The sequence below is a fragment of the Aquarana catesbeiana genome, linkage group LG02 (assembly GCF_042186555.1).
Source record: "Aquarana catesbeiana isolate 2022-GZ linkage group LG02, ASM4218655v1, whole genome shotgun sequence".
Lineage (NCBI taxonomy): Eukaryota > Metazoa > Chordata > Amphibia > Anura > Ranidae > Aquarana > Aquarana catesbeiana.
Window position 1 is genome coordinate 339,977,731 of NC_133325.1, and position 25,030 is coordinate 340,002,760.

General features: G+C 41.4%; 1 protein-coding gene across 50 annotated transcripts in view; it reads right to left on the reverse strand.

Moving 5' to 3' along the window:
- Positions 1-25,030, reverse strand: part of ABI3BP (ABI family member 3 binding protein) — a 496,221-nt gene that overhangs the window by 96,815 nt on the left and 374,376 nt on the right. For all 50 annotated transcript variants that reach the window (XM_073614901.1, XM_073614909.1, XM_073614887.1 and 47 more), the window contains 3 exons: positions 5,109-5,198; positions 3,775-3,864; positions 3,123-3,209 (listed from right to left, as the gene is read on the reverse strand). In XM_073614901.1, the coding sequence (XP_073471002.1) occupies positions 3,123-3,209; positions 3,775-3,864; positions 5,109-5,198 (267 nt within the window). The remainder of the gene's footprint in view (positions 1-3,122; positions 3,210-3,774; positions 3,865-5,108; positions 5,199-25,030) is intronic.

The following is a 25,030-nucleotide window of genomic DNA, read 5'->3' on the forward strand; positions in this document are numbered from 1 at the left end:
TGTCAGTCTGGAGAGGAGGGTAGTGTTAAATGTATTAGCAGATTTAGATACACTAACACATTGAAGTCAAACTCCAGCTCACACTTTTTAATCAGTTACAGCAAACTGTTTTTTTTTGCCTTTTGGGATAAAGGTTTTGCATGAATAAATAAAAACGCATAATTTTAAACATCCCTGATACATCCCTGATACATTCTGCTGGAGAGCTTGTGCTTTTAAAAAATAACAGACTTGCTGGCTGGATCACCAGCTGGAAATAGAAGAAAGAAAGCTATCACATCTAAGAATTGGTAAGCTGGAATATAATAAATGTTTGCTTTTGGGATTAATACTGCTTTAAGTTGTACTAAATTGGCCTGTAAGTCAATATTAATGCACATCATTTTAGCACTATTGTAGCTAAATGAACCAGACCCGTAAATTTAGAAGAAATGCCCTGGGGGACTCTACATAAGTATGTCCTCATCTTTTCCAGCTAAATAACACCATGACCTTTAACCGAAGAGGGAAGCCAAGCTAATAATAATTATCATAATATATAATAAGCATGTCTGTCACAGGCTGTTGGAAGAGCCTGGTGATAATGAACTTTCAAATGAGTCAATAGATTTTACTAACGCAATAAAGTCATTTTGAATGATATGCAGTAGGATGAAAGAAAGGGGTAACAAAAACAAGGTACAAAGATCAGAACCTACATACAGTATCTGTTCTGAAAGAGATACTGTATGTAGGTTGCCATTGCTGAACTGCTTCTGAAAATGCTAGTTGCCCAGTTGCTAATCCTATGACTTTAATATTTTATGAGCTGCTCGTTGACCAAGGACAAGCACACACACTGAAGTCAGAACGCATACCGACTTGTTCCATCTTGTTAGTAAAAAAAAAAAAAAAATGAAGTCATTGAATTAATTTGAGAGCCAGGTATCTAGTATTTTCATAAGTATGCTGTATGTCAGCAATGACAGCCTATGTATTTTTGGTACAACTGTTCTCTAAAGAGAATAGTTGCCCTTAATGGGAAAAATTGACAACTTGGGCACCTCCCACCTCCCCCACTGGCACTAACCTTGTTGTCGCTCCCCCCCCCCACCAGTGCTGAGTGCTAAGCCTAAACCCTGCGTAAGCTCCACAACGACATTAAAGCCCACCCGCCCAGTGGATGCATTTATGCCGGCGGTAACAGATTAAAATAATGCATCTCTGTTTCGATACAAAGAAGTCTTGATAAAAGAAAAAAAAGAACCACAGTTAAACACAATACAACTGGCTATCCTCAAAATCCTTTATAGCTATACTTTTACAGAAAATTCCCTTCTCTGCAGGGTATACAAGGAAATCAGATCTTCACTTTTTGGACAATTTTTGAGATGATTAAGTTAAGTATCTTCACTCAATAAATTTTGTGAATATTCACTTAAATGATCCAATCATATGAAAAGCAAATTTCTGTTGAATACCCAATCCTGCGCAGATGAAACAAGCAAACAAGAATTTAATTTGACTGCATAATGGAAGTTAGATTGCAATCTAATGAGTGAAGATACTTAACTCCTTTAGTAAATCTTTTGAAATCTTTAAAATACTTTCATTCTTTGAAATCATACTAAAATCCTTTTGTACGTCCAATATCTCTGATTGTGAGACGTGGGTAAATTAAAATGTTGGCTTCACACTTGTACGTTACAGTAGTGCCTCTTTTACTGTACATTAATGCAACATGTGTTCATGCACAGTGTGTATTGCATTGTGCCGCCACCGCTTTTGCACACATACAGTGGCTGTCACAGTATCCTGTAGTAAAGTGCACCATGATGTGCATACTGTGTGTTTTGGTGCGCAGAATTGCCAAAAATGTTGCAGGTGTGTTTTTTTGTACATTGGGGTTTGTTGTGAGCCTGTTCAAAATTATTGGACTGCCTCAACACAGCATACCTTAATTGCGTACCTTATATTTCAGGTATGAATGTAGCATGAGTTTATAACATTCACTAGTTTCACTAAATTCACTAGTTGAAGTAAGTTAATAGTGACATGGTGTTGTGGGTTAGTTTGATCAATTAAAACACTATCCTGGTTCACCAGTAGATTATAATTTTAATGTATGCAACATATAATACTGCATGGATATTGAAATTTAAGATGCATTTTGCCATTATTAACTTCTTAATTGTTTATAGGATAATAGAACAGCTTCTGGGAAGTTACGGCGTGTTAGTCTGGTGCTCACCTATATCCTGCATCAGCCTTTCAAACAGTTTGATTAAAGGAATAATACTTTTAAAATTTATACAACTGGGGAATTATTTTTTTGTCACAATGCAGTTGATTTTTAAGTTAGGCAATCATTACCTATTATCACCTATTATATCACAATTTTAAAACAGACTAGAGAAACTCCTATCCCAACTTTACAGTACAATTGTACTGAAAATACTGTTTGGTTTATAAATGAAAAATACATAAATATAATGAATTTTTGGTCATAGCAATCAAGAAGCTTCCAATTTCCATTCCTGCAGCACAGTAAAAAAAAAAAAAAGGGGGGGGATTCTGCAATGTTACTGTACTTTAGGCAGCAAGACATGTTTTTGGTAGCACATTTTTCATACCCAACACCCTATGAGAATATTAGGTATCATGTCCTCTTGGGTATGCATTTGGACAAACACCTGAAGACATTACATTTTGGTAATGTGTGACTTGATTATTCATATTTGCCATTCACAGTGATGACCAAGTCAGACATTTATGGACTTCCCGGGCAGATGAACTCAACTGAACTCAACTGAATAGGCTGACAGATGCATGAAGTGATTTGTCCCTTGGACAATTGCATTATTCATTCTGCTTGAATAATACCCTAGTAGGTAGGTAGGTAGGTAATGATCAGGCTGGAAAGTCTGCAAGCCATACAAATTAGGGTTATCAACCGAGAAAAGCTGAAAAGAAAAGATAAACTGCATGTGTATGGGTAGCTTTACAATAATGAAACAAATTGTTTGTTTCTTGGCTGATGCAGTTTTAATTAAGTGTGAGGCAGATATTAGAAAACACTAACCTTTTCATTCTGAATTATGACGATAAAAAAAAAAAACAGTATAAGGTGGAGAGGCACATACCTGCGGGTATTGGTCTAGCTGTAACATTAGTAGGTGGTCTCCTGCGAATGGTGGTTGGTTTCACAGGAGGAAGTGGTGGTGAAGATACTGTGTAAACACAACAATAACAATTATAAGAAAATCACAATAATATTTAGAAACATAACAGGTATTTCCTATACATTTACAACCAATTTTAACTATCTTATCTTATCTCTCTCTCTCTCTATCTCTCTCTCTATATATATTTTTTTGTTTGAGTGGTGCAGCTATGCCCCCAGGCCATGTCCAACTCCCCAACCCCTTTGTGGCCTTTACAACTACACTAAACCTATTCATAAATAAAATAACACAATGCCTTTAATACATGCACTGTTTATGTTATGGCAAGCATACTCATAAACTTTCAACAACTGTTTCCTAATTGCATTTCTATATTTTACATAAAGTAAGTTTTCTATATCTTTCAATAAAGTTCACCTGGTGATTTAATGTAATGACATTTTCTGATATAATAAATATGCTATGCATTACACAGACAATGAAATCAGTGGATGAAAAAGTGAATACAAAGCAGGTAAAAAATGGTTGAAAATGGATCAAAGGTGAATGGAAAATGGACACGAATTTGGTGTGGACACGATCAGCAAGTAACACTAGCTTTACAACATACCTGTGACTCTTGGTCTCCCTGTTACATTGTTATACTGAATTCTTCTACGTATGGAAGTTGGTTTCACTGGGGGCAAAGGTGGTACAGAAACTATAGAGATAACAAGATCAAATTAAAAGTAGTTCAATAAGCTATATTTAAACAAACCTGTGATTTATTATTATTATTATACAGGATTTATATAGAGCCGACAGTTTATGCAGCGCTTTACAACATTGTGATTTGCTCATGCAGGGAAAAGCAACAGGTTAGATTAAGGCCTCTTCTGTCTGAAGCACGACCTGCATTCAAACCACTCTTCAGACAGCAATAGACAGCAGCAACAGGGAAAGTAGTTTAGGGCCAGTTGAGTGCCGGTAAAAAAAAAACAGCTCAACAATGGGGTTTCACCGCCCCTCAAACACAAATGTAAATGAGGCCTTATTGCCTCACTCCCCAGCAGAACATACTCACCTTCCTCTCTCTTCACTACTGTTCCAATCCAGCTGGTGGGAGTGAAGAAATCAAGCCATGTGTATCCTCTTAGCCATTCTAGTCTAAGCCTATGCAGGGATGAGGACTTTTTCCATACCCTTTTGTGACAGTGCTGGGCAAATCACCAAGCATTACTGCTATCACATGAGAGGAAAAGTTTGAATTACATGTTCCTATATACATGGAAGTTCAGAGCTTGGAGAGTGAAAAAAGGTGATTATATGTTACTGGGTTGGGGGTCACCTCCTGCTATGCCTCTTTGCCCCTATATTTGCACTTTAAGCCAAATAAATAAGAGTATGCTTATTACCAAATAAGAATGTGGCAATCTGCAAGGAAGTTTAGGAACTGGTTAGAGAAAGATCAGATTGAGGAATTTGGTGAGTCTGAGCATGAATTACAATATATGCAAATTTTTTAGTATCTCATGTATATATTGAAGCCAGTAAGGACCTGAGCTCAGACATATCTCAATTTATTTTGCATAGTGCAGGTCAGTGATTAAAAGGGGAAAGGATGTCTGATATATATCCCAGTCCCTTACCTTTGCAAAGCTGACCACCTAAAAGGATTAATACTTATGTGTTTCAGAAAGAAGGCAAATGAAAGAATACATCACCTATGCTAATGGATAAGGACCTGAAAACAGATCCTTTTACTAAAAAGGGGTCTGCCAATCAGTTGCTGAGTTACTGCAGGATAGCCCCCCCCCCATCATCAGGCTTTGTAGAAGTCAGATGGGCTGCTTTTGCTATTGTTATATTCTTGATTCATTAAACGTCATATGTATTTGGCAATAAATATTTGTGTTAAAAATATATAAAAAGAAGGGGTTTAATGTTTACAAATAGGGTAGATACCTGAAAATGTTCTTTTTCCAGTGTTGTTTGGTTCCATTGAAATATTTCTGCTCACACCAAGAAGTTTTGTACTGTCTAAAACTCTTCCACCTAGGAAATATAAAATAATGGCAGTTTTTATACATAATTCTAGTGTTCTGTCTTTCAGAAATACCTGTCAATGCCATATGTTCTTTAACCGCTAGCCAGGGCTGGTACAAGGCAGGGGCAGAAGGGGCGGATGCCCTGGGCGGTACAATTTGCTGGAGGAGGGGGGCGCACTTGCAGGTGTCACGCTATACACACTAGCCAGCGCCGCTACCTGTACCTGAAAATCTGTCTGTAAGTGTGCCGAGTGCGCTCCTGCACCTGGCACAAGTCCTTCACCTCCCTTCCCTGTCAGCGCGCTGTACTTCACTGTGCACTCCCCCCTACGGAGGAGCCTCGTTAGTTCCAGCTCGGTGGCGTGATGTCACTCATGGCCGGAGGCAGATGGGAGGACTCAGGGGAGCGCAGAGAGCTGTGCTGGCAAGTGGTGGCGGCGCTGTGACCTAGAGGAGCCATGGAGCCTAGCTGGAAGTAAGCAATGAATGACAGTGTGCTACAGACAGTGCTTGTGTATTAAAGTAAGAAAAATAGCAGATATTACTGATTGCATCTGCAGGCTGCGAGCAGCAGATTAATAAATGAGCTGTCTTGATTGGGGGAGGGGAGGTTGATCACCAATCCCATTTAATTTGTGTAATATGCAGCATGGACAGGGATCGGCAAGGTGTCCGCACGCAGATACTGGTGTCTGTGAGCGGTCCTTGCAATGTCCGTGGCATCAGTTACTTTGTTTTCTTGAGGCTGCTTTTACACTGGCGCGGCAGGTCCGTTAGCAGTAAAACACCACTAGTTTTAGCAGTGCTTTATCATAGTTTTAGCGGCGATTTTCAGCCGCTAGCGGCCAAAGACAGGGTTAAAGGCGCCTGTGTTGCGGTGCTTCAGAATCGCTTTTCAGGTACTTCAGAAGCGCTGCCAATGCATTCCAATAAGCAGGGCGGTGTAGGAGCACTGTATACAGCGTTCCTACACTGCCCCAAAGATGCTGCTTGCAGGACTTTTTTTTCCCATCCCACAAGCGCACCGCCCCAGTGTAAAAGCACTCGGGCTTTCACACTGGGGAGGTATGAGAGGCAGTTTTCAGGTGCTATTTTTAGCGCTAATACGCCTGAAAACTGCCTCAGTGTGAAAGTGGCCTTATAATAACTTGATTCTTCATGACTCGCTGCTCTCCTAATGTACATGTGTACTGTCTGTGTTGTAGATCCGGCCAGGGCACGTGGGACATCCCACTAGTCCTGCTGTGTGCAGAGTAATCTCTCTGTTGGAGGGAGGGACTGGTACTCTATGCAGCAATCACCCAGGCAGCGTGGGAGAACCTGCGCTGCCTGAGTGAGCCAACCCGAGGAGCCTCACTCAGCCGAGTGTGACTGTCTGACTGAGAGGAGTAGACACTGACAAAGTAAGTTTACATGCACAGTGCAGACTCCATTGTGTGTTCTGACTAAATCTGAGGGAGCAGGGACAGGAGGGAGGGACTGGGAGCAAGGGTAGCGGCCACCCCAGCGCGGGAGAAGAAGAACAGAGCTGAGGAGGAAGGAAGATGCTGCTGGCCTGGGTACCTACCTAGGTGTTTAGCTTTAGCATGTGAGATAATATTAATAATTGCATCTGCAATCGTATTAGTACAGGCCAGGGCCCTGCTAGTTGAATCAAAATGTGTGAGTAAACTCTGTTCCTATAAAATTAAACCTAATTGAATCGGTATTGTTTTAAGTATTTTCTTGTTTTGAAATGATACTGACTTTTTCTTTACACCCGGTGGGGGGGGGTGCAGTTTGCCATCTTCGCCCTGGGCACCGAATGACCTTGTTCCGGCACTGCCGCTAGCCGTCCAGCCACGGCGATATGCATCAGCACAATGGTACGGCTGCGCAAATGGGTGCACCTGTACGTCCCCTTTAAATCACAGACTAGTGGGTGTGCGCGCGCTCACTGCGTGATCGTGCCCGCGGGTCCCATGGACTCAATGGCGATCATGACACGGAGTGGCAGAATGGGGAGATGCCTATGTAAACAAGGCATTTCCCTGTTCTGCCTAGCAACATGACAGGGATCTACTGCTCCCAGTGATCGAGAGCAGTGATCTCTGTCATGTTCTAGTGAGCCCATCCCCCTACAGTTAGAACACACTGAGGGAACACACTTATCCCCTTGATAGCCCCCTAGTGTTTAACCCCTTCCCTGCCAGTGTCATTTACACAGTAATCAGTGCATTTTTATAGCACTGATCGCTGTATAAATGTCACTGGTCCCAAAATAGTGTCAAAGGTGTCCGATGTGTGCGCCGAAATGTTGCAGTCACGATAAAAATTGCAGATTGCCACCATTACTAATAAAAAAAATAAATATTAATAAAAATGCCATAAATCTATCATAATCTTCTATTTTGTAGACGCTATAACTTTTACGAAAACCAATTAACATACGCTTATTGTGATTATTTTTACCAAAATATGTAGAAGAATACAAATTGGCCTAAACTGAGGAAGACATTTTAAAAATTTTTTTTTGGGGATATTTATTATAGCAAAAAGTAAAAAATTTTGCTTTTTTTCAAAATTGTTGGTCTTTTTGTTTATAGCGCAAAAAATAAAAAACGCAGAGGTGATCAAATACCACCAAAAGAAAGCTCTATTTGTGGGAAAAAAAGGACGTCAATTTTGTTTGGGTGCAACGTTGCACGATTGTGCAATTGTCAGTTAAAGCGACGCAGTGCCGTATCGCAAAAAATGCTCCGGTCAGGAAGGGGGTAAATCCTTCCGGGGCTGAAGTGGTTAATAGACAGTATGTCATTATCAGGAAAACATTTATACAGAGCCCTCTCATATAATGTGCAACATAGTAACACTAGACCTCAATATATTGGCTAGAAATAGGCTTTTGGACTCTCATGCTCAGCAACACAATCAGGCTTATTCAGTAAAGCAACATGTACAGTGAAGTACCCAATAGCAACCAATTAGAAATGATCATACACAAATCTAACTTCAGAAACTTGCTTGCTATAGGTTGCTCAAGTATGCTTATTATCACTGCCTTATGGAATAAGTCTATATATCTACAGTATATCTAGGTGCATTTTGCACGAAGATCGATTTCCAGCACTCTATAAAGTGATTTGTTACCATTCACAAATGACTAATGATTATTCTCACAAATTAATAAACAACAGTTATAATCCAATCCCTCAGTCCCTCTGATAGATAATTCAGTAAAATATCGAAAAAACTGATCTATGGTTGGAGTTCTTTGCAACTACTTTCAATGATTTGCGGATGCTTTTTAAAAAAAAACACAATGATATGTATTTACTAAAGGCAAATAGGCTGTGAACTTAGCAAATGCACTTGCTCCAGAGCTTAGTGAATGAGGGTAAACTCTGACGACTTCCATCATCCAATCATGTGAAAGCAAAAATGCAGTTTTTTTTTCTTTTCCTTGCATGTGATTGAATATTCTTTGTAAAGTGAAGCTTCATTTCATTTAGTAAGCTCTGGAGCAACTGAACTTGCAAAGTGCACAGTCTTTTTGTCTTTAGTAAATCAACCCCAATGCGGTGGGAAAATATGTCGTCCTTCCTAATAGAACATTGATTTTACTTTTTAAGATTTAATCTGTTAATTCTTTATTTTAAAATTGAATCTTAGGCTCGTGGAAAGGAAAGCAAACAGATTTTTGGCTAAACTAATATATATTTTTTTTAGCTAAATTTGTTATTAAAAATGCCTTGTATTAAAAAAAAACAAAACACAAAAACAGGTGATTGAAAGAAAAAAAAAATAGAGTCTGATCTTTTTCTTACAATACCAGTTACCTTGCTGTCTCTGGTCTCACTGCGTTCTAAGTCACTGATAGGGAACAGGCATGCAGCCAATGGAGCCAAATAAAGGTCAGAATTACTGATCTACAAACTTGATCCAGGTCATTGACTTTATTGGATCCATTCACTTGACTCAATTTGATCAACTTAACCAGATAATTTGTGTTTTTCAAAAGGATTCAACAACGTCACATATTTTTTCCTTTAGGTCAGCATCTGAAGCTTAATTGTCAGTTAATAAATCATTGCAAGAGAAAAATATCCAAAATATATGTGCCAACATTACAACATCATTCAAACCACAAAAGAAGAAGCTCCCTAGCAAGACCACAGGAAAAACGAGGGAGGTCCCAGGTGGGGCAACCTTGAGCTTTTCTTAGGAACAATAAAGTTTTATACAAAGCTGGATTTGCTTGATGTGCAAGCCAATATTTTCCCCTGTGATTACAGCATCTTTGTTTTTCAGGATAGGCATAAAACATGACATCCCATATGCTCAGATATTTTTATACTTTAACACCATATAATTTTTTGGGTTTTTTTTGTTTTAGGTTTAATGTATATCATTTTTAGAACTGCATGCTGGAAAATTACGTAAACTTCATGCTATACGGAAGCCTGAGGTTTATTGTTCCATCTAGACTAATTTTTCGAACTTGCTTTAAGTTTTGAATGGGATTTATTTAAAACTGCATGGATTTTAGATGTTTCAGATCCAAGTACATCAAGGGATATTTTTATTCACAAGTTAGAATTGTTAGAAATTTAGATATAAATATAAGTCTTAACAATCACCACTATATAGTGTAGGATGTGCACTGTACAGGTTTTCTGCACTTCTGTCTATTTTCTTGTCTTTGGAAAGGCACAATCTTTTCATTTGCTTAATTCCATCTACTACTTAAGTATACTTCTATCTTGTAATATGGGCTGAACAAACATGGCATAATGTAATGGAAAAAAAGAAATGACATGATAATCCTTTCTAAATGTATCCGCGTCATCACTGTTCCCAGGATGTTTTTATTAAGTATATAGCAATAGCTGCAAAAACAAATGTAGAATTACTGTCTGGAAAATCTTATTAAAGAACACTAATCAAACTGTCTCCTTTCATTAGGCTAATGTGAATGAGCCTCAAATGCAAACATTTACTGAAAGCATAAATTCCAATGTTTTAAAACAGCTGATTAGATTATTCATTTACAGTAGAAATACATTTACAGTTGAAATACATTTATTGTTTAAACTGCTTGCATAAGGGCTCTTTCACACGGGGCGGATCAGTGATGATCCGCCCCGTGAACACCCGCTTGCTCAGTGGGGATCGCTCCGCCGATCCCCGCTGAGCAGAAAGATGACAGGTCCATCGCTGCACACTGTGCAGCGACGGACCTGTCAGAGCGCCGCTCTCCCCTATGGGGGATCGGATGATGACGGACCGTAGTGCCGCCAGCCGCCATCATTATACTGTGGCAGATCGGTTCGTTCTGGCAAATCGCTGTACCGGTACAGCGGTCCCTTTAAGAGCTACAGCAGGCGTGCGCACTGCATGGAGGGGGAGTTAATGCACATAGCCGGCGGCCACAGGGAGCCAGAATGGGGATCTGTCAATGTAAACAAACATATCCCCGTTCTGCCAGGGGAGTACAGAGTGATCGTCTGTTCCTAGTGATCAGGAACAGCGATCTATCTGTACTCCCAGTCAGTACACTCCGGGCACAGTTAGAAACACCTCCCTAGGGAACACTTAGCCCCTTGATCGCCCCCTAGTGTTAATCCCCTTCCCTGCCAGTGTCATTTATTTAGTAATCAGTGCATTTGTATAGCACTGATCGCTGAATAAATGTCACTGGTTCCAAAAAGGTGTTAAAAGTGCCTGATCTGTCCACCGCAATGTTGCAGTCGTGCTAAAAATCGCTGATTACACCATTACTAGTAGAAAAATGAATAAAAATGCCATAACTATATTCCCTATTTTGTAGATGCTATAACTTTTGCGCAAACCAATCAATTTACACTTATTGCAAATTTTTTTTACCAAAAATATGTAGAAGAATACATATTGGCTTAAATTGATGAAGAAAAGCCTATCTGGCCAGGAATGGGAGAAGACAGTGAGGGTGTACCCCCCATTCTGAACTATTCCATGCTACATGCCTTCAACAGGAGAAGGGTATGTTGCCAAAGGGATCCTCCTAGCAAGGCACCATGTCCCCATGCTGAGGGGGACAAGGGAACCACCCCAACTCACCTGGTCCAGTGGATGAAGGGGCCCTATTGAGACCAGAAAGCCCCTTAAAAAATTAAGGGGCCCCAGGAATCTTTCCTCCTAAGGGATACATAGTAATCCTGGTTACTCCCCAGCAAACCTAACTACTGGACAATAAAGATGTATGAGAGGTTGAAGATAGCATGCAAACAACAAGAAGGTGGTAGAGCTTAAGCGTGAGCCCTAAGATGTACTTGAAATGAGCATATGTACAGAATTGCAGCTACAGCGTCAGTTCAGTGACAACTGTTTTTTTTTCCATCCCCTGAGACTTTCTGTGACAGCAGCAGTGCTAATGTGTGGACTAATTATACTGCTCTCCTGTCTCACTCACTTGTTCCCTATTCCAGGGCTAGGTCTTCACCTCTGTGCATTGCTGTGGCTGCTGGGTTCCAGCACCACAGCAAATCTGACCCCAGGCATTGACTTAAATGGTTAATAGACTTGTATTTTGACATTTGAGCAATGCCGAACTATGCCTCAGCCAAGACCTCGCTGTGCCTCCTGTGTGTTTCTGTGTACCAACAGTGATTCTGACAGCTGTGCACTCCAGTGTCTGCACTATTGACTCTTTCTGCCCATCTGTGACCCCAGTGTCTCCTGCACTCCTGTGCCTTCAGTGACCCCTGTACTCCTGTGCCTCCAAAGACAAAAAAAGAGAAGAAATGGTGTACATTCACATTTCACATTTTCATACCTGTGCCTACTCATGCCTAACTGTTCTCCATATCCCTGTTATGTGCACTTCTATGTCTAGACAGTGCTGTACACCTGAAAACTTAAGCGTAAGTGGATCTTGTTTTTTGTGCTTTGTAATGAATACTTGATTTCAACCACTCTTAATTGTTTTTTTTGCTTTGTAATAAATATTTGATTTCAACCACTCTTAAGCCCATCTTTTTGTTTTCTATGTGCCCTTAGAGACCACTGAACTTCCATTCCTCCAGCAACTCCTGTACTTCTGTATCTCCAGCATCCTCTGTGATCCTTATGCACACCAATAACTCCAGCATTCCTGTGCTTTCACTGACTGTTACACCTGCACTCATGTGCCTCCAGAGACTTTGAGACCCCAGTGTCCCCAGCAGCCTCTGCATTGCCAGCTACCTCTGTCTCTCCTGCGGACCCTGGGTCTCAGGTGCTCCTCTGACTCCAGTGACTTCTGTGTTCCTGTATCACCCAGTAACCCCAGAGCATCCTGTACTACCAAGTGAGCCCAGAGCATTCTGTGACACCCAGTGATCCCAGAGCATCCTGTGTCACCCAGTGACCGCAGGGCATTTTGTGTCTCCTAATGACCCCAAAGCATTCTCAGTTTGCTTAGCAAACTCACATCTGCCAGTGACTCCACGGCGCTTTGTCTCATGCTGTGAGACCCTGGAGCTTTCTGTGCCATCCACCACCTCAATTGCACTTTGGGCTCCTCTGTGACACCTGCGTCTTCACACAACCTCCTCCAGTACTCCTCTGTAATTCTTGAACTGACTTTCTGCCAGTGGGAACTAGCCCATGTCCATGACACCATCATTGATCCATTTATAATTAAAGCAGTTGCGCTGAGTTTTTGTTTGATGTGAATGCCTATTCAGAGAAAGGACACCCAGATCGCTGGTTGAGTGATAGCTATTTAAATTGCATAAATCTTGATATTAGGTTTTAGCCTTTCAAAATCAAGCAGGAACTAAACGGGCAGGTGATTATTGAACAGAAATAATCTAAAGCTTAAAACTTTCTCATGGGGCCCCTATGTTCATTGCTTATACATATGACTGCTGTTTAAGTCACTTACTAAGATTGCTAAAGTAATTGGGGACTGTATTACAAAGAATGGTCCAACCCATTTTGATGTAAACATTTGTGACACACTTTGGCTCTCATGAAAAGTTTATGGTTAACTCGATTATGCCGTTTAATCTAATCTATTTTAATATGGGATTTAGATGTATCCCTATTTTAAGACAGCAGTGAGAGTATAAATATGACAGAAATGACTGGAAACAGCTGTCTGTATGGTATATACTAAGCACTCCCATACAGTGAGTTTTGAGATTTATTTCAACCAAAATTATCTTTAAGCTAACAGAGATTAAAGTACTAAGCTAATAATGCTTTGCAAGTCAAATAACTTATTTTTGTAGGTTCTTGGCAGGAGGCCGAATGTCCCTCATTACACAGGCTACATTTACAAATGATTTAAAACTAATATTAGAGAACCTAAATGTACATCACTCTTACATAGTGTGGGGCATTTCATGCAAACTAATTGATAATTTACTTTCTAAACATTTCAAACCAAAATGAGTTTGGATGTTTTTGCATGGTAATTATATATCAGAAACTCTTTAGTGTGGTAATAAATCTGTCAATAATTTGCATTAGTAATTTATTAAGTCAGTGCTCAAGACAACTTGTTCCAAATGTCTATTCATTAGTAACCAATGTGGGGATTCAGGCACCACAAAAAAAAAAAAATTAAAAACATAGCCCTACATGTACTAACCCTAAACTTTAATCACGTCAAGACCGGTCTGTTTCATCCCCTTTAAGTCCAGAGCATTTTTCAGTTTTCAGCCCTGTCATACTTTGAATGGAAAGAACTCCACTATGCAACATTGTACCCAATTTTTTGATTTTATATATTTTTTCAAGACAGGTATAGCTTTCTTTTGGTGGTATTTAATCACCACTGGGTTTTTTATTGTATCTTTTGAAAAAAAAAAGGTGTTTCTTAGTTACTTTTATAAAACTGCAAATAATCTTTCTTCATAAATTTGGGTCAAAATGGATTCTGCTACATTTCTTTGGTAAAAAAAAAACAAATACGTAGGTGTATATTATTTATTCTGTGTGAAAGCTATAGAGTCTACAAACTATGATATATATATTTGAAAATTATTCAGTCCTGATGTTCTGACTACCTACAGTGAGGGAAAAAAGTATTTGATCCCTTGCTGATTTTGTATGTTTGCCCACTGACAAATACATGTTCAGTGTATAATTTTAATTGTAGGTTTATTTTAACAGTGAGAGATAGAACAACAAAAATATCCAGAAAAAGGCATTTCAAAAAAGTTATAAGTTGATTTGCATTTTAATGAGTGAAATAAGTATTTGATCCCCTATCAATCAGCAAGATTTCTGGCTCCCAGGTGTCTTCTATACAGGCAACGAGCTGAGATTAGGAGCACTCTCTTGAAGGGAGTGCTTCTAATCTCAGTTTGTTACCTGTATAAAAGACACCTGTCCACAGAAACAAACAATCAATCAAGCAATCAATCAGATTCCAATCTCTCAACCACGGCCAAGACCAAAGAGCTGTCCAAGAATGTCAGGGATAAGTTGGTGCGATTATTCGCAAATGGAAGAAACACAAAATAACTGTCCATCTCCCTCGGTCTGGAGCTTTATGCAAGATCTCACCTTGTAGAGTTTCAATGATCCTGAGAACAGTGAGGAATCAGCCCAGAACTACACGGGAGAATCTTGTTAATGATCTCAAGGCAGCTGGGTTCATGGTCAGCAAGAAAACAATTGGTAAAACACTACGCCGTGAAGGACTGTAATCCTGCAGCACCCGCAAGGTCCACCTGCTCAAGAAAGCACATGTACAGGGCTGTCTGAAGTTTGCTAATGAACATCTGAATAATTCAGAGTAGAACTGGGTGAAAGTGTTGTGGTCAAATGAGACAAAAATCGAGCTCTTTGACATCAACTCAACGTGTTTGGAGGAGGAGGAATGCTGCCTATGACCCCAAGAACACCATCCCCATCATCAAACATACCAACATGGAGGTGGAAACATTTTGCTTTGGGGGTGTTTTTGTGCTAGGGGGACAGGACAGCTTCACTGCATCAAAGGGAAGATGGACGGGGCCATGTACCGTCAAATCTTGGGTGAGAACATCCTTCCCTCAGCCAGTGCATTGAAAATGGATCATGGATGGGTATTCCAGCATGACAATGACCCAAAACACATGGCCAAGGCAACAAAGGAGTGGCTCAAGAAGAAGCACATTAAGGTCCTGGAGTGGCCTAGCCAGTCTCCAGACCTTAATCCCATAGAAAATATGTGGAGGGAGCTGAAGGTTCGAGTTACCAAACATCAGCCACTAAACCTCAATGACTTGGAGGGGATCTGCAAAGAGGGGTGGGACAAAATCTCTCCTGAGATGTGTGCAAACCATTACAAGAAACATCTGACCTCTGTGATTGCCAACAAGGGTTTTGCCACCAAGTCATGTTTTGCGAAGGGGTCCAATACTAATTAACTCATTAAATTCAAATCAATTTATAACTTTTTTTTTTAATGCGTTTTTCTGGATTTTTTTGTTGTCATTCTGTCTCTCACTGTTAAAATAAACCTACCATTAAAATGATAGACTGATCATTTCTTTGTCAGTGTGCAAACGTACAAAATCAGCGGGGGATCAAATACTTTTTTCCCTCACTTGTATATTATATCTTGCGGTCCTAAGTGCCAGGAAAATATATATTTCTTTACAAAGTTTGCAACTTAACAAGTTATTTCTCACACACAGCATAGGTATATTCTGCTACTCCTACTGAGTATGGGGATACCGCATGTGTGAGACTTTTTCACAGCCTACAAGCATAGAGGGGCCAAAAATCCAAGGAGCACCTTTAGGCTTTCAAGGAGCTGAAGTGAAGGACAGTGAAAACACCCACAAAATGACCACATTTTGGAAAGCAAATACCCCAAGATATTTTCTGAAAGGCATAGTGAGTTTTTAGAAAAAGTGATTTTTAGCCAAAAGATTTCTGAAAATGCAGGAAAGAAAATGAAAATGTAACCACTGTCATTTTTTTTTTTTTGCCGTCTGCACCATCTTGGTCTCATTATGGAGATTTTCTTTCACTTTCTGTCCTATAGACTCAACAAAAGGTAAAAGGATATAGTATGAATGTGAGAAAAATTTCCTCTTAGACAGCTGTGAACAAATGTCTCTTTTGGAATATTTGCCCTCTATTCCTAATTTTGTAGCAACTGAGAATTTAAGATATACCCTCATTTCATACCTGGTGAAAAAGGTTATCAGGACAATTAAATAGGGCAAGTCTCCCTAATGGGGACACATACAGAAATACAAACCTGACAGTGGCTCTAACTAGGATAAGCAAAAGTGTCTGGAAAGTGTGTGAAATTGATTCACAGGAGGTTTGTTGTGTAAACTCACTCTTCAAATGTACTGTAAGTTAGTAAAAGGTCACCTCACTTCTGGAGGCTCTAATGTGCTTTTATTTTGTGAAGTTTCTAATATCCTAACATCTGGGGCTGTGCTACATAGAGATACTTGCGTATCAAGGCAGATTAAGATTTATGTTGATGATCACAGTTCCACCCTTAAAGGGGGGACCCCCCTTTAAGTTGGGTCACCCGTCACCAACACCCCCCCTGTTTGGGGGTCTCATGGTCGGTCAGTCGGTCATCCAGCACTTACCCCAGCGGGCGGGCAGTGCTGCGACAGGCGGAAGGCGACAGGCAGGTGTCCCCTCCTCCTCTGCATCACAGCAGCTTCTGCTGTGAGTCTCCTCCCTCCTCCTCCTAGGCGTCCAATAGGATCACCTGTCCTTTCAGTCAATCGGGTGATGGGTCTCGTGACCTGCTTCCTGATTGTCCGGGAGGAGGATCAGTGGTAGAATAGGAGATATTCATGCGCTTTTGTCACACAACTGGGTGGGCTCGGAGTGCAGTGCTCTGCGCCCCAAGCCCACCCTTTTTTGAAGCCAATTAGAGCCTCTGGCTCTAATTACGTGCTTAAAAAAAACACGCCCCAATGCACGGGCACGATATGTACTACAGCTTGATTAAAGTGGGCTACTATCAATATATCTTCTTATGTGCAGTATATATATATATATATATATATATATATATATATACAAACTTTTGAGGGTCCGTGCCTGTGCCTGAAATGCCTGCCTCACAGGTGCCTCTGGTGTATTTCTTCAGGGGAAGAGTGTTCCCCATGTGTTGATCAGCAGTGGCGCAATACCCCTGAGAACCTCACTTCTGAGGAAGCGACAAGAAAAACGCATTAAGAAAGGCCTGATCCAGAGCTAATTTCTCTTCATGTGTATAATGTACATTTATGTTTCGTACACTTTATTCTTTATACTTTGGATGGCCTTAGGATATTGAGTTCCCTATCATAATGTTATACTTTGTGCTTTAGATGGGCTCATGGGAGTTGGTTTAAAAAAGAATGCACATAGTACATGTTTTTTGTACTTGTGATCATGCAGTGAGCTTTTAGTTAAGTGCATGTGGACAGAAACAGGGGCATGATGGGGCGGTGTTGTCATAAGGGAGCAGGGTCTCCATATGATGTCAATGGATGGCCACGCCCCATGTCCAGGGTCGGACTTTCCATAGGGCTTGACTGGGCTCAAGCCCATGGGCCCCGCCCAATAGGGGGCCCTGCCTGTTTCCATTTTAAATACCGTGTCCTGGTGTCCGTATCTTCTTTAGACTAGGCGTCCGCGCTATAGCCAAAGACTGCTACAGCGCGGACTCCAATTGCCGGGAGGGCGTCCCTGGATGTCCTCATGTTTACTATCCCAATGCACGCCGCCGCGGGCGCGCATCGGGGAAGTTCTGTGTTGGCTGTTGTTCTGACGAGAAGTGTCCCCCCATCGGATAGTGTCCGCCCCGTACTGCGCAGGCGCAGCGCTTGCGCAGTACAGAGGATAAAGGAGATGCCGAAAGTCTCTGAAGAAGAACAGATGATCGTGAGGTATACACGGTGCCTGCGCAATGAATAGTACATTCTGTCACACGCTCCCGCTCTCCCTCCTCACACAGAGACAGCGTGTGAGGAAGGAGAGCAAACGGCTGCAGCTTGTGAGTAAAAAAAAGGGGGAAAATAAAGTGCTCACAGTGCCATCTGTCAGTGCCACCTGTCCCCAGTGCAATCTGTCCCCAGTGCCATCTGTCCATATTGCCACCTGTCCCCAGTGCCACTGCCACGTTTAAGTGCCATCTGTCATCATCAGTGTCACGTGTCATCAGTGCCACCTATCAGTGTCATCTGTCATCAGTGCCACATCAGTGTCACGTGTCATCACTGCCACCTATTAGTGCCATCTGTCATCAGTGTCACCAGTGCCACGTATCATTGCCATCCGTCATCAGTGCCACCTGTCAGTGTCACGTGCCATCTGTTATCAGTGGCACGTATTAGTGTCATCTGTCATCAGTGTCACGTATTAGTGACATCTGTTATCAGTGTCACGTATTAGTGCCATCTGTCATCAGTGCCATGTATTAGTGCCACGTGTCATCAGTGCCACGTGTCAGTGCCACATATTAGTGCCATCTGTCATCAATGTCACATGTCATCAGTGCCATGTATCAGTGCCATCTGACATCAGTGTCACATGTCAGTTACATAAAATATGTAATTTTGTTTAGTTGTTTGTGTAATGTTTTTTTTTTTGTGGCACTTTTTTGGTGAATGGGTAGGGGTACAATGTACCCCATACTCAGTCACATGGGGAGGATCTAGGGGCTCCCTTGTTAAAGAAGGCTTCCAGATTCTGATAAGCCCCCTGCCCGCAGACCCCCACAACCCCTGCACAGGGTTGTTGGGAAGATGCCCTTGTCCCCATCAACATGGGGACAAGGTGCTTTGGGATGGGGGGTGCAGAGTCCTCCTGCCCCAAAGCACCCACCCCCCATGTTGAGGGAATGGGGCCTGGTATGGTCCAGGAGGGGGGGCACTCGCTCACACCCCCTTTCCTGACCTGCCAGGCTGCAAGGGTCTGGTATGGATTTTGGGGGGTCCCACGCCATTTTTCAATTTTGACGTAGGGGGTTCCCCTTAAAATCCCTTACCAGATCCAAAGGGTCTGATATGATCTAGGAGGGGACCCCACGCTGTTTTTTTATTTTGGTGTGGGGTTCCCCCTCAAGATCCATACCAGACTCAAAGTCAGATCCCATTCATTGAAGTCGCATGGAAGTTGGACATGAAGTCGCAGGGCAAAGTCAGATCAAAAGTCATGCAACTTCCGTGTCAGAATAGTGTGAACATTCACACCTCTGGGAGAATCATCCAAATTTTAGGTTAACACCAGAATAGTAATAGAGGTGGAATCTTCCAATGGGGACAATAGTTCTGGTGACCCTGATGACACCCCAGGATGCCCTCACTTTGGAGGGATTTCCTCTAACTTCCTGGTTTGGCTATGGTACAGGAAGTGAAGGTGTTTTCTCCCCACTGGACACAAAAAAAGTGACAGGGGTTATAACCCACCCTTGTTTATCCAAAATGGGGAAAAAAAACTTTGCCTTTAGTTGCACTTTAATATGCGAAACAATTTACCTTGAATTGTAAACATTACAGCCACATTTCATACCAAAATATAAGCTTTTATCAGCTGAATGGACGCTGATAGATGGATGGTGTCACCATCCACATCTACTTGTAGCAGCATTTTCCTTACTAAGATCTACAGAAGGAAATTCGATTAAGACCAGATATCATTTTAAAGTGGAACTTCACTCTCCCAATCAACATGGTCTATTTGTAATCCTTATGCTGCTAGCTTTAGCAAATAGATAGGAAAGTATATCATATTTACTTGTTTTACATTTTTTTTACATTTCTTCAGTTAATTCCTGGTTTCCATGTCTAGGCAAATAATGACATACATCCCAGGAGTCTTCAGGAGGGGAGGGAGGGTCCTCAGCTCAGCCAATGCTTGAGCTCAGGGCACATAGATTCCAGGAAGTAAATGCTACTTGAATCATTCACCCTTACTCGAGATGGCCATTGCCAGAAATGCTAGGGGGTGTTTTTCAAAATGATTTCTCAGCAAAATAAAGCATGGAGACATGGATGGATGGGGGAGTTTGCTTTGAATATTAAAAATAAATTAAATGAGAAGTCCAGCCAAAGTTCGTTGGATCACAGGAGTGCAGCTCGTTTTGCACTCTTGTGACCCGTTTTCAGCAGAGAGCGGGCTGAAGTCCGCTCTCTGCTGATGCCACAGAAGTCAGTCCAGGCACCATGTCATCGTAACAATAAAGTCTGGATCCACCAGATGCCTGGACTGACACCTGACTCAGCCTCTCAGCGAGCCACTGAGAGCCTGAGCTGGCCGCCCCCGCCCCCTCCACAGCTCAGCGCTCCAGTGAGCGAGGAGGGGGCAGAGTAGAGAGCTGTGACTGACAGTCTACAGCTTTCTGCTCACGGAGCTCTGCAGAGGCGCCGGGGGACAGATGCTGCACATCCACTTATGATCCAAGTATGATTCTAAAAAAAAAAAAAACCCTTTACTTCTCTTTTAAATAGTATTTTTGGTTTGTTTTGCTCAGATGAAGTGCAGTTTCAATTTGGTGAAACACCAGTAAAAATGTAGAAAGTGGTCACCTTCCTAAATGCTGTCTTTCTACAGCTAGAATTCTTAGAAATAGCTTTCTAATTAGGTCACACCAAGGTGATGGTAGTTGAGAGGACAGAAAGTGCAAGCTAAGCCAGAAAGACATGGATGCAGGGCTGTCCTTATACAGTATCTCACAAAAGTGAAACTTTGCCACAATGTAAAGTAGTGAGTGTACAGCTTGTATAACAGTGTAAATTTGCTGCCCCCTCAAAATAACTCAACACACAGCCATTAATGTCTAAACCGCTGGCAATAAAAGTGAGTACACCCCTAAGTGAAAATGTCTAAATTGGGCCCAATTTGCCATCTTCCCTCCCCAGTGTCATGTGACTCGTTAGTCTTACAAGGTCTCAGGTGTGAATGGAAGTTCAACATGGCACCTCATGGCAAAGAACTCTCTGAGGATCTGAAAAAAAGAATTGTTGCTCTACATACAGATGGCCTAGGCCAGTAAAACACCAGTAAAAATGTAGAAAGTGATCACCTTCCTAAATGCTGTCTTTCTACAGCTAGAATTCTTAGAAATAGCTTTCTAATTAGGTCACACCAAGGTGCTGTAAAAAAAAAATAAAAGTGAGTACACCCCTAAGTGAAAATGTCTAAATTGGGCCCAATTAGCCATCTTCCCTCCCCAGTGTCATGTGACTCGTTAGTCTTACAAGGTCTCAGGTGTGAATGGGGAGAAGGTGTGTTAAATGTGGTTTTATCGCTCTCACTCTCTCATACTGGTCACTGGAAGTTCAACATGGCACCTCATGGCGAAGAACTCTCTGAGGATCTGAAAAAAAGAATTGTTGCTCTACATACAGATGGCCTAGGCTATAAGAAGATTGCCAAGACCCTAAAACTGAGCTGCAGCACGGTGGCCAAGAACATACAGTGGTTAAACAGGACAGTTTCCACTCAGAACAAGACTAGCCATGGTCGACCAAAGAAGTTGAGTGCACATGCTCAGCGTCATATCCAGAGGTTGTCTTTTGGAAATAGACGTATGGGTGCTGCCAGCATTTCTGCAGAGGTTAAAGGGGTGGGAGGTCTGCCTGTCAGTGCTCAGACCATACGCCACACACTGCATCAAATTGGTCTGCATGGCTGTCATCCCAGAAGGAAGCCTCTTCTAAAGATGATGCACAAGGAAGCCTGCAAACAGTTTGCTGAAGACAAGTAGACTAAGGACATGGATTACTGGAACCATGTCCTTTGGTCTGATGAGACTAAGATAAACTTATTTGGTTCAGATGGTGTCAAGCATGTGTGACGGCAACCAGGTGAGGAGTACAAAGACAAGTGTGTCTTGCCAACAGTCAAGCATGGTGGTGGGAGTGTCATGGCCTGGGGCTGCATGAGTGCTGCCAGCACTGGGGAGCTACAGTTCATTGAGGGAACCATGAATGCCAACATGTACTGTGACATACTAAAACAGAACATGATCCCCTCCCTTTGGAGACTGGGCTGCAGGGCGGTATTCCAACATGATAATGACCCCAAACACACCTCCAAGACGACCACTGCCTTGCTAAAGAAGCTGCAGGTAGACCTAAATCCTATTGAGCATCTGTGAAGCATCCTCAAATGGAAGGTAGAGGAGTGCAAGGTCTCTAACATCCTCTAGCTCCGTGATGTCGTCATGGAGGAGTGGAAGAGGACTCCAGTGGCAACCTATGGAGCTCTGGTGAACTCCATGCCCAAGATAGTTAAGGCAATGCTGGAAAATAATGGTGGCCACACAAAATATTGACACTTTGGGCCCAATTTGGACATTTTGTACCCACTTTTGTTGCCAGCAGATTTACATTGTTATACAAGCTGTACACTCACTACTTTACATTGCGGCAAAGTGTCATTTCTTCAGTGTTGTCACATGAAAAGATATAATAAAATATTATCAAAAATGTGAGGGGTGTACTCACTTTTGTGAGATACTATAGCTGCTGGTTATTGCACAAGTTCTCAAATGAAGCCAGATACTACACACTTTATTTTGTGAATAATGCTTCATCCTGCATGAAGTGAGGAATGTTTGTTAAAGACTGCCTGTCGACTGTTCAACTTCATGATAGACTCCCAGAGAAGTGCAAACCTTTGGGTGACTAATAATTAGTAAATTAGAAAATATTCTATCAATAATTTCAATAAAGGTCTAGAAGTAAAAATTCTAATTAAAAGTTGAATTGCATGCTAACAGCGAAATACACAGAAGAAATATTTATAAGGTGCAGTTTTCCCTTGAAGGGGCTGTATTTCTATTTATCTAGCACTGAGATTAAGCCCTGGTTCATTCTGATGTGTGTTCATGCGATCTGCTGCAGGTGTCAATTAAAAGTTAACAACACCCCAAAAGCAGATCACTAAACACAGTGCGATTGCCTGAACTGGATTGCATGGTTGTAAACACCAATGTGAACAGAAAAAAAAAAACTGCCTGCACCTTTTTCATGTGGATGCAGTGTGATTTGGGCCATCAAAATAAAATTGCATCAAATTGCACCACACAGAATCACATGTGATTTGCATAAGAATGTGATGTGATTCCTGTGCGAATCACATCCCCTGTGAACCTAGGCATACACAGCTCTACCCTCACAATACTTATTATTGGCAGACATTTGACTAAGCACCCAATGTTCAGGGAGTTCAGTGTGGACGAATGTGATGACTTCTAGCTGTCAATGGTTGCTTGCACTCTCTACAGCCTTACCAACCACTGACATCACCTAGTCCCTTTACTTACATGGATCCTCAGCCTCATAGGCATATAGCTCCCAACTGCCCCTGATTTCGAGGACCTGCCCCTGATTTGGTCCCTCTGTCCCTTATTCCTCCTCAGCTGTCCCTCATTTTGGTCTGATCTGTATAGTTGTATATAAAATGCACCTTTTATTTTTCAAAAAGTGTTTACCAGTGTTAAACATTTAAAAAGCTAGTATAAAGATATGGTAGTGGTAAAAAAAAAAAACACTCGTGGCTTTAACTAATCATTTTTTATATAATTCTTCTTTGAGGGGGGTGTAGCAGAGGGGGTGTCTTATGCCTACATACATTTGCTAATAGGCATCCCTATTTTCCATCTCGAAAAGTTGGGAGGCATGTAGGCAACTGGGTGGGGAATGGAGAGGGTTATATGATTGCCTAACTATGGCCATTTTTGGAAAATAACATGCATTTTGGGGGGGGGGGGCTGCCCAAATTTTTTTTGAGAAAGTGTGCAATATTTGGGTGGATTCTGAGTCTACTACCGATACACAGGTTGATGGGGGACTGGACATCCTGCCTTCTAGTAGCAATGACTAATTAGCTCTTGGCGATGGGCCTGGCCATCCGGTAAAGGCTTTTTTCATGACCTCCATACTTCACCTTATAATGTTGGGGACTGAGGAGGACTTATGGCCTGTTTGATATGTATACATGATGAGACGAATGTTTATGAGATTATTTATCCTGCTATTTCTTATGGTACTGTTTTAGACCTGAGCAATGGTTGGATAGCAGGTAATTTTAGTTTTAACTGTTTTCTTGAGCAGGAGAATGCCCCAAGGCTATGTTTTGTACTTATTTTCTTGAAACTTAATAAAGAGAAATTGAAAAAAAAAATGTATCAATGAATATAAAATCACACTAATCTGTGTCTTTTATGTCTGCCTGAAGTTCATCTTTTTTCAGCTGGAGTTCCCTTAAGAGTGCCCATGGAAATTTGCCCTGTACGAACAGTTTGCTGATTGCTAAGGCCTCAAAAAGTTTGCTGATTGCTAAGGCCTTGATGTGAATTACCATAAGTACACACAAGTACATCCTGTATTACCCTCTCTTACACCAGAAATGTTACTGCTCCCTTCATGTGCTTAAATTTGTTCCAGGGTTCAGAATTGCGAGGTTGATGCTTATCTATAAGTTGTTCCAGGGTTCAGAATTGTGAGGTTGATACTCATCTATTAGTGATGATGGTAAATAAGATGGTTGTTCTCTGAACATCTTTTGTAATGGAGAAAGTAATGTTTGGTAGCAGCTTAATGTTCATTTAACATTATACCTAGCAAGAGATTTGCTAAGCTGAATTAAACGTGAAGACTAGTCACTATTTTCAGCATGTAAACTAAATAATTATTCGCTATGTGACATTTCTCCATATGTTTAAAATTTTAAGGCTAAGAACAGTTCCTACATATGATGAATCTGAGAATCATGATCTCACACCATGCTAATTAAAAAAAAATTGTTAGCCTGAACATTACAAACTCAGACAGGAAATGTATATCGAAGCAGTTCTGGTACCACAAGTATTTTGCACAGCACACTGTGTTTTTCTCATGGAAACCAAGATACACTCACCTAACCCAC